Source organism: Aotus nancymaae, unplaced genomic scaffold (assembly GCF_030222135.1).
Source record: "Aotus nancymaae isolate 86718 unplaced genomic scaffold, 86718_ANA_hifiasm-v0.15.2.pri h1tg000124l, whole genome shotgun sequence".
NCBI classification, from domain to species: domain Eukaryota; kingdom Metazoa; phylum Chordata; class Mammalia; order Primates; family Aotidae; genus Aotus; species Aotus nancymaae.
Genome location: NW_026988539.1, coordinates 1,413,544 through 1,423,424, shown reverse-complemented (window position 1 = coordinate 1,423,424; position 9,881 = coordinate 1,413,544). Strand labels below are relative to the sequence as shown.

The 9,881-nt window shown below is 69.4% G+C and overlaps 1 protein-coding gene across 1 annotated transcript; it reads right to left on the bottom strand.

The window, feature by feature from the left end:
• Positions 1-788: 788 nt before the first annotated feature.
• Positions 789-8,219, bottom strand: CBARP (CACN subunit beta associated regulatory protein). Its single transcript, XM_064371173.1, has 10 exons — positions 8,096-8,219; positions 7,520-7,639; positions 7,300-7,439; positions 7,017-7,081; positions 6,523-6,667; positions 6,104-6,275; positions 5,736-5,876; positions 4,976-5,186; positions 2,694-2,877; positions 789-1,740 (listed from the first exon to the last, which is right to left on the bottom strand). Exons 2-10 carry the CDS (start codon positions 7,616-7,618, stop codon positions 789-791), a joined length of 2,109 nt encoding a protein of 702 aa, XP_064227243.1. The 5' UTR covers positions 7,619-7,639; positions 8,096-8,219.
• Between the last annotated feature and the right edge of the window lie 1,662 nt (positions 8,220-9,881).

Sequence of the window (9,881 nt, the reverse complement as noted above, 5' to 3'; positions counted from 1 at the left end):
GTGTTTATCGTCAACCGGAAAACAAAAACACGGGCAGCGCCGTCGTGGGATGCTGCGGACGCGGCGCGGGCACGAGGCGCCGCCGCCGCATTTGGCAATAAATAAAGCTCGGGGAGCGTGGGCCTGGCCGCGTGGGTTTTGTTCGCGTCTCTACACGGGTGGGGCGGCGGGGCGGACGCCGTTCACATGCGGAGGGCGGCGGGGACTCGGCGCGGGAGGGCCGGCGGCGGCGCGGTTATTGCTCGGAGGGGGCGCGGGCTGCCGCCAGCACACGCCGCAGTGAGGTAAACGGTCTCGAGGTCGGCAGTCACGGCGCCTCCCGGCCCCGGCCAGCGTACTGGCTGCGACCCTCCGCGCCCCGCGTTCCCAGCCAGGGCGAGCTCGCACGGCACGCGGCGGCTCCATCGGGCCCGGTGGGCTGCGCGTCCCTGGGCTGACCGCCCCGTCCGGGACTGGGAGGCTGGGCGTGGTCCTCAGAAGCCCGAAGCTGAGAGCCGCTCACGCCTCTTCCTTCCCGCCCAGCCGGGGTCTCCGCGCCCTGCGCCTCGCGACGCCCGGCAAGCGCCAGAGAACAGTGCGCGTGCGCACTTCGACGGCGCGAGACCGGCCGGGACCCTGCGCGTGCGCCCTGAAGCGGCGAGGGCGCCTCCGTCGCCCCGCACGTGCGCGAAGGGACCAAGGTCCCAGTGCATGCGCGTTGGGGCGTCGCGCCCCCAAATCTCTCCCGCCGCCGGGGCCCCGCGCGGCGCCGGAGAAGCTGCCAGAGAGATGGGCCCAGGACGCGAGACTTAGGCCGGGCTGTGGTCGGGGGACGTAGGGGCGGCGGCGACCAAGGCGGGAGCCGCCACGACGGGCTCGGCGAGGCGCGGCGGAAAGAGTCTCTCGTCAAGGCCGGCCGCCAGCTTGTCCAGCAGCGCCCCAGGGGGCGCGACGCACAGGCCCGACCCGGGGCAGCCCCCGCCGCCCGGCTCCTCCTCGATGACGGGGATGGCGGGGTCGTCGCCGGCGCCGCCCAGGGTACGGCCGTCGGGCGGGCCGTCCACGCTGTCGCCGCGGCGCAGGGGCGCACGCGCGGGGCGGGCCGCGCTGGCGGGCGGGGCGGGGGGCGGGACCACGCGGGCGCCGGGGTCGCTGTGCTGCCGGCCGCGCTGCCACTGCTTGCGGGCGTGCGGGTGCGCGCGTGCGCGATGGCGCGCGGCGGCCGGCGTGTCGTCGAAGTGCGGGTCGTGGCGCAGGAACTCGTGGAACAGCGCGTCCGTCTTCTCGTCGATGCTGTAGTCGCGGCGCGGACGGCGAGCCCAGGCGCGCGGGCTGCGGGGCAGGGCGGGCGCGGCAGGCGGCTCGGTGTCGTCGCCGGCGCCGCGGCCCTCGATGCTGGCGTAGCCGCTGTCCATCTGCAGCAGCCGGCGCGCCTCGCCGTCCTTGGGTCGAGGCGCGGGCGGGGAGGGCGGCGGGAAGGCGGGCGCCGCGCCCCCGGAGCCCGAGCCCGAGCTGTCGCCGCTCCGCACCGAGTCGCGGTCGTTGCCGCTGCTGCTGTGGTCCGAGGCGGCCGCGTGCAGCTCGAGCGAGGCGCGCAGGCTCCACAGGTCGCGGTAGCTGGTCTGGGCTTGCTCGGGGCCGGCATCCCGCTCGGCGTCCAGCTCCGGTGGCGGCGGCTGTTGCTCAGGCCCCGCGCCGCCCGCGCCGCGCTCCAGAGGGGACTCAGGACTCGCTCCTCCCGCTGCCTCGGCCGCCTCTAGCCTGCAAGCCAGGCCGCGCCGTCAGAGCCCCACCGAGCCCCGCGCCCCCTCCGTGGCCGGCCACCCCGCCTCTGGATCAGGGAGGGTGGGCGCGGGGGGGACCTGGGACTTGGGCAGACCCTGGAAGGTGAGAGCTTTAAAATGGGTCGGTTTTGTAGGGGACCGGTCTTGCATTGACGCTGAGCTCTGGCGCTTGCTTTTCAACCTGGGTGCTTCCATGCTGTACTGCAGACGGCGGGGCCCCTCCCCTGTAGGCCCCCAGGACGGGTCAACACGCTTCTCCCCGGGGTCAGCTTTTGCCACCTTGCCGGTGGACCCGGTTGAGCCCAGCTCAGCCCCTGTTCCAGGCTAGCTAGCGCGTTCCGCCCACCCATCCTCAATAGCTAGCAAGAGAAGGATGATGCACAGACGTCAGGGTCACCCCCAGACCAGGGCTGCCCCAGGAACCCTGCTCTGCACCAGCCCATGCCCCATGCCCCATTCCAGTCCCACTGACTGGGCCCGGGGCTTCAGGAAAATTACCTTGGGTTGGGGGAGGGGTGCTGCTGGCCAGAGTGGTCACAGCAGCTTCTGGAAAGGGATTGCCCAGCCCTTGGGACCGTGAGGGGTGGGAGACGGCCCGGGACCACAGCAGAATCCTTCAGGCCTGGGGCTCCACCAGGAAGGGGCAGTACCAGCCCAGGCAGGTACCCCGAGGTGTTACTGCCTGCGGCCGTCGGCGGCAGGGCCCCACGTACCCCCCTACCCTTACCCAGTCTCTCCCCGCTTCCCTCCTCTGGTCCATGCTGGAGAGGTGGCCCCAGTGAGTCGGCCTCTGGGAGGGGCCTTGCCGCTGGAGGCGGGCGAGCCCGGGTCCACGGGGTCTGGAGAGCGCTCCCTGGGCTGCCTGGGAGGGGCAAATCGGGGCAAGGGCCCACAGGTCCACCCCTAGCACCTCTATCTACTGAAAAATACCTGCCGAGAGCAGGGGGTGGGCTGGTGGGGCTGGCCAGAAAAGGGCGGGGGGGCGGGAAGGCCACAGTGTCACCAGCCCGGGCGATGTACTGGATGAAGTCTGCGTGGGGGGCGCCCGCCTCCTCCTGCTCCATGCTCTCACTGGCTGCCCGCTGCCGCTGGAAGTGATGCCGTTTGGGAGAACCTGTCGGGGAATGTGCCGTCAGCCTGTGTGTGCCCCCTACACACGCCTATCCTCTATCACACACACGGGGAATGTGCCATCAGCCTGTGTGTGGCCCCCACCAGCCCACCTGTGCCCCTGCACACACCTTATCCTCTATCACACACACATGGGGAATGTGCCGTCAGCCTGTGTGTGGCCCCCACCAGCCCACCTGTGCCCCTGCACACCCCCTATCCTCTATCACACACACACGGGGAATGTGCCGTCAGCCTGTGTGTGGCCCCCACCAGCCCACCTGTGCCCCTGCACACACCCTATCCTCTATCACACACACATGGGGAATGTGCCGTCAGCCTGTGTGTGGCCCCCACCTCCGACAGCCCACCCGTGCCCCCTGCACACGCCTATATCCTCTATCACACACACGCACAGAGAAGTGCGCCCTGACTGGGGCCAGATCCCGGCTGGCATCTCCCCAGCCCAGGTGGGTGTGGACAGTGGCTGTAGGTACACTCTTGGAGTACAAGTGAAACCGAAACATGGAGGGCAGAGGTGCTAGAACCCGAGAGCCTGGGGTGAGGGCAGGGCCAGGAAGTGAGTGGAAGGGCCTCAGGCAGTGGTAGTGCCCCCGGGCAGCCCTGGTGGACCTGTGGCCACTCATAAGGACACGTCCTAGACACCTGGTGGCTGGCACTGCCTGGCTTAAGGTACAGAAGGCAGGAGAGAGTCACATACAGGGTGGTGAAGGCCAGGGAGGAGAGGGAGAGAGGTGCCCTTTCCTGGCAGCTCCACCCAGGCTTGGAGAGTGCTCGGGGACTGCCCCACCTCGGCCCCCTTCTCCCCACAGCCTCCCCTGCGAAGCTGGAGTGGGCAGGCCCCAAGGGCAGGGAGGCAGTTACTCAGCAAACAGGTTCTGGGCTGTGCTGCAAAGACATTGGACCCTAATCACCATCATGGCCCCATTCATCTCAGGATCTGCATTCTCAGCTGGAACTGCGCAGCCAGGGGTCGCTGTCCCTTCCCTGGCCGCTAGCTACCTTGGGGCTGGGGGAGCTCACCCCATCCTGCTGGCTGGAGCCAGGCCCCAACACGGGATCTCCCACTATCTGAGGACTGCACGTGTCCCCTGTCCCAGTCTCACCTGATGACATGAAGTGCCACCCCCTCCACAGGGCAGAGCAGGGTCTCAGCTCCTCCAGGCTGCCCTAACCCTGCTGGACCTGCTGAGCAGGGATGGTGCCTGCTGCCAGCGCCACAGACGGGACCCCTCTGCTCCCTGCGCACACTCCTGCCTCAACTCCAGATAAGGGAGCCCTGTCTCCAGAACCCCCTGTGACCCGGAGCCTGCAGAATTGAAAGGCTGCTGTTAACTAGTCCAGGGGTCTATGCGTTACGGCCCAGAGGGCAAATCCGCCCACCACCTGCTTCTGCGAGCCATGGCATCCCTCACACAGTGCCTCTGGCTGCTTCCTCACGACCACAGCAGCACTGAGTGGTGGAGACAGCCTATCTCACCACAGCACCATGAATACCACCATCCGGGGCCTGACGGGAAATGTTTGCTGACCCCTGGCCCAGTCCAACTCTGTTGCTTCGTGTCAGAGAAAGCCAGAGCCCAGTTGGGCAGAGGGCCTTGGCCAAGGTCACACAGCTGTTGGAGTGATGCTGTGGCCAGCAGGTGAGGAAGGGACCCCTGGAGAACCCGCCTTCCACTCACATCCCCAGGCAGCGGGATGAGAGCCCAGCATGGCCGGGAGAGGATGCCAGCTGCAGGCCCCACCCTCTGGGCTCCGCAGTGAGCAGGTGGCCCCATAAAACCCTACTTTACCACCTTGTCCTGGATGCCCCAATGACCCCAGAGCAGTGGGGGCATGCAAAGCCCACCGGCACAGGGCAGAGCTGTGGGGGGGTCTGGCTCAGACCGCCTACACACGCAGCCCTCCCGCCACCCAAAGAACCTCAAGCAGGATGTTGGCTGGCAGACTGGGCAGGGCCAGGCTCCCCACCCAGACTCCAGATAAGGCAGCCCTGGGCCGCAACCTCGCTGTCCAGGGCAGCCCCCAGCAGCCACCACCAAGCCTGACAGGGCCGCTCTCCACCAGGTGCTGCAGCTTACCTCGTGTGTCCAGACTGGCTGCCCGATGGCTGGGCTCCAGCTTCCACTTCTTGACCTTGAAGTAGGGGCTGGCCCCATCCAGGCTGGCATGGCGGCGCAGGCGGGTGAAGAACTGCAGCACGGTGCCCGCCCCAGAGCCTGGGCCGGCCTCCCCAGGCCCTGCTGCAGCCCCGGGCCCTCCAGCCTTTGTGCTCCTGGTATCCGCATCCAACTGGCAGGAAACAGAGATGGCGCTCAGGCTAGAAGACCTCTCCCTGGCCCCGCGTGCCGGCCCCAAATGGTCCTAGGCCTGGGAGACAGTCCCAAAGGCCCCCCATCACTGGGATGGAGATGGGGACCTGCTCGGAGAGGGGCAGAGGCGGGAGAAGGGGGTCTTAGTGGCTGGGTGGGCTACACTAGGGCTCTCCCCTCTGGGGAAGGTCCCTGGACGTATAGTTTGGAGAGAGGGGGAGGTGCATGTCTAGGAGCCCTCTCACCCATGCCCGGGGCTGCAGGTGAGGGAGGGCAGGGGTGGTGCACCATCTCCAGTGCCTGGGAAGTCTGAAATGAGGTGGGAGCCTGGGGTGCCCCCTGCATGTGTGAGCACATGTCTGTGTCCAGTGTGTGGCCGGCTTTTTCTCTTTGTGTGCTTACCCAGCTGGCCAAGGAGAGCCCTGGTGGGTGGGAGGTGATGAGCTGATCTTTGTCCGGGATCAGGGCAAGGGAGGGGAAGCAGCCTCCCAGGCTGTGGACACCGTGGGGGACACGCAGGGGCCCTCACCGAGGTGCCTTCCCCAGAGTCGCTAGATGCCAAGGGGCTGATCTCTGCGAAGTCAGTGGCGCCCGCGGCTGAGTTGTAGGGGTCACCTGGCAGGGCGGAGCTGGGGCCCACGGAGCGGCCCGTGAGGGCCTTCCCCGGGGGCTGTGGGACAGAGCCAGGTGGGGGAGGAAGCAGTGACAGATCAAAGAGCATGGTGGGTGAGGGGCATGCTGGGCTCCACCCGCTTCCCTGCTCCACCCCACTGGGCGCCACCAACCATCCCAAGATGAGGGCCACCCAGAAAGAGTGGGGAAGGGCGTGGGGTTCTGGGAGTCCCTGGGGCTGCCCCCCCACCCCAGAAACTTTGCTGGCTGCCACCATAGGCTCACCTGGAAAATGGCCAGGGTGGCCTTGGGAGAGGTGGCTGGGTGGGGCGTGGCGGCCGAGCTGGCCTCTCCAGAGTCACACTCGTGGATGGTGACAATCTTGAGGGGCGGCAGATGCAGGTGGGTGAGCCGGGCATTCTTCAGGTGGTGGAAGTCCCCTTCTGTCAGCGTGTACCTGCGACAGCACCTGGTCATCAGTACCTGCCCACCTCCCGTGCCCGATGCCCCACCAGCCGAGCTCTGCCGTCCACCCTGCCAGCCTGGGCAGGGGCAGGCAAAGTGGGAGCACCTGGCTGAGCCCCCCACCCCACGGGCTCAGTCCGGGGGCCTCTGCCTTGGTCCCTGAAGCGTCTGTGCCCAGCTCCTCCCCACTCCCAAGCATCGGCGACCTCAGACACGCCCTGGGCTCCTGCCCGCCTTACCGGCGGCCCTTGTCCTGTGCCTTGCGGCTCTGCTCAAACAGTGCTGCCTCATTGAAGGACACCCGGCGACCCGTGGAGCTGGTGGACAGGAAGCGCTCGGTCTCCGCATCCTGGCCCTCGGGGTCTTCTCCCCGGAAGTAGGGGTCTGCGTAGAGAGGTAAGAGAGGGTGGGCCCCAGGTGGGCCGTGCCAGGCGCCTGGTCCCGGGAGGGATGCTTGGCAGGGTGGGGCGGGGAGGGCTGGGGCCGCGCGCCGGCGGCCGGGGGGCGGGGCGAGGGGCACTCTTTCATCCGCTCACACACTCACTCGCTCAGCACGCGCCTGGGCCCACCTACGCCTGGGTGTTAAGGAAACAGAGATGAGTCGGAATCGAGCTGCGCCCAGTCTGGTGGGGGAGACAGACAGACACAGACGGTCAGGCAGCCCAAGGGGGCGGCGGGTGGCCGAGGGGCGGATGGACAAATGGGTGCAAGGCCGGGCTGGCCAGTGCCTCACCTTGGGCCTGGTGGGTGCCATTGTCCAGGTAGGTGGTGGTGGTCTTCTCTGCTTCCTCCATGGCCCTGGGAGGGACATCAGGAGAGCCCAGTGGCACCGAGGGACCAGACAGTCGCAGTGGGTCTGGGCTCTCTGCCCCATGCCAAGGCCCTGTGCATGATCCCCTGTCTCCAGAGGCACGGACCACCCTGCGGCTCAGAAGCCAGTGAGGTAGGCCCCCTCCCCACCCGGGTGGCACCCACACCCACCATGCACCAGCCCAGCCGAGGTGGGGGCCTCGCACCTGTTGAGGCGCTGGTGGACGTCCCAGCAGCGCTTGCAGAGAAGCAGGACGCCGGACAGCACCACCAGCGTGCCCCCCACAAACAGCGACATCACCACCACCAGCAGCACGTAGTTGTCCAGGATAGGGTCTGGCTCCGCCTGTGAGCATGCAGGGGGGTCAGGTGCTGCTGGCCTGAACGACCTCCCACCCCTCCTGCCCATCCGTCCCCTGCACCCACCGTGGGGCGTCCAGTGCTGTTGTCCCACGACGTTGTTAGGGCTACTGTGGCAGAGGTGGTGGCGGCAGCGGCTGTGGCCATGGTGGCTGTGGGCTGCATTCTGAGCTGGGAAGGACGGCCCTGTGGGGAGGAGGCCTGGTCAGCTCCAGCTAGGCCTACTTCTCCAGCAGGAGCCAATGCAAACTAGCCGGGTCTTCCCTGCGGGAGCAGGAGCCCACACGGGGGGCAGTGACTCATAGAGAGGCCGCCTCCACCCGGCTTGGCTCCGCCCGGTGAGTCCGGGGGGCTCTCTCTGGACCTCCATCTCCCATCCCCCCAGCAGGGGAGGCGGCCCCGGCCTCTGAGGGTGTGCCTGTGCCCATCGCAACTGCACACAGCCGGTGCGGCCTGTCCTGCAAGGCGGCGCCAGGCCCCGGAGCTCCGCACCGAGAAGCGCAAGCACTTCTCCAAAGAATGGAGACACGGAAGCCGTGCATCGAGCTCGGGAGGGACCCCAGGCGCCCTGTCAGCCCCATTCACGGGGGCAGGCGGCCACCCCAGCCCCAAGAAGTGCAGCTACACCCTGGCTTGGCCCACCCGTTCATGGTTTGTGGTGGGAGCCCTCCCGCCGTCCTGCGCGGGGGAGGGCACAGCGGCTGGGCACAGGTCACGACTCCGGGAGGTGGAGGTCCCCCGGTGCTGAGCACTGGTGGGAGTGCAAGGGACAAAGGAGGCGCATCTGTTCCCAGCCCCGGAGAAGCTGGTTCCCATGGCGACCGCGGAGCAGGCCGCGGCTGGGGGGGGGGGGCGGGTTGCCAAGGAGCCGCGGGGAGGGGACGCGGGGGCGGCGGCCTGGTGGGGGGGCGGGCGCGGAGCCGCAAGATGGCCGCGGCCTCCACCCCGCCGTGCCCAGCATCCCCGGGCCTCTCCGGCCGCCTCCAGTCAGCCTTACGCTCGGGGGAAACTGAGGCGGGGCGCGGCACCAGGAAAAGGAGCTGCCTGGACATTGCGCTGCGCAGCCGGGCGGGAAGGTCCGGAAATCGCAGGGGGCCGGGGCTGGCGCTGGGATCCCTGGCGGCCCCAGGTCGGCACCGCACGCAGGAGGCCTCTCCCGGAGCCAGAGAGCACAGGCGGCGGCCGCCCCAGCCCCTCCCGGGCTTCCGCCCACGCGCGACAGCGGGGAAACTGAGGCCCAAAGCCGGGCAGGCTCCCAGCGGGGGCCACTGTCCTCAGCGCTCCGGGTCACAGGCTGCCGGAGCCTTGGTATTGGGGGAAGGGGCAGCATATGTAGGTCGAGAAATGAGTTCAGGCTGGAGGGGGTGGGGCACAGGCGCAGGATGGGGACCCGAGGCCAGCGAAGATGGCAGGCGGCCGAGGGGAAGAGCCAGGCTCCTGGCGGAGGCGGCTGCGGGAGCCGAGGGCGGAGGTTCCCCACTGGGCAGCACCGCGCCCCCGAGCCGGCCGAGGGGCGGGGATGGCGAACGAGGGAGGCAGGGACCCGACGCCAGGACTCAGCCTCGAGGTCGAGACGCCATCGCCCTGCCCGGACTCACGGGGGGGAAACTGAGGCCGGGGTGGGGCCTGGGCGGGGGTCCGTCTCCAGATAGCTGGGTGGTGGCCGCAAGGCCCGCAGCTTGGTCCCCACGCCCGCCGGACTCCTCTGCGCCCGCCCTCCGGCCGCGCAGCCGCGCGGGGAACGGCCGATGATCCAGATCCCGGGTGAGCCCCAAGCCGGCCGCGATCCCCGGCCCGTCCCTGTCCGTCCCCCGCAGCCCCGAGCCCGCCGCGCCTACCTCAGCGCCAGGACGCGCGGCCCATGGGCAGCGGGCAGGCGGGCGGCTGCGCGGCGCTCCCGGCTGGCTCCGGCGCCCGGTGGCCGCGGAGCAGACGGAGAATTTATGAATGGATAGCTCCGCGCGGGGGAGGCCGGCGCGAGAGGAGGGGCCGCGCACGTGACCGCGTTGGCGGCGCGCCCGCTCCGCGCGCCCGGTGCTGCCCGGTCCCCGGCCGGCCGCCCCCGCTGCGCTCGCCGCTGGGTCTGGCTGGCTCCGCGCCGGCCCCCGCCTCCCCTTCCCTTCCGGCGGGGGCGGGGGGCGGAGCCTGCGCTCCTGCGCGCCCACTCCGCACGCGGAGCCGCCCCCCGCCCCCGCCGTGGCGGCCGAGCCCCGCCCCCGGCCCCTTCGCACGACTCACCTCACCCGGTCCTGAGGTCGGGGATGGTCCCAGGGACGCAGCTTGGGGTGTCCTGGAATGCACGACTCCCTAAAGCCCGAGGTGCGCCGCGTGCGCGGGAGGGGGTGGGGTCAGGGGATGCACGGACTCCGCGCTCACGTCGCTTGGTCCGTGGGGGTTCCGGGGCGGCACAGCCAGGGCCCCTCGAGCA

Coding starts and splice junctions, on each gene's coding strand:
- CBARP (XM_064371173.1), bottom strand. CDS start 7,618: ATGCAGCCCACAGCCACCATGGCCACAGCCGCTGCCGCCACCACCTCT. Junction 6,668..7,016: donor TGGCACCCACCAGGCCCAAG/GTGAGGCACTGG, acceptor CTCTCTACGCAG/ACCCCTACTTCCGGGGAGAA. Junction 5,877..6,103: donor CCACCCTGGCCATTTTCCAG/GTGAGCCTATGG, acceptor TCTGTCCCACAG/CCCCCGGGGAAGGCCCTCAC.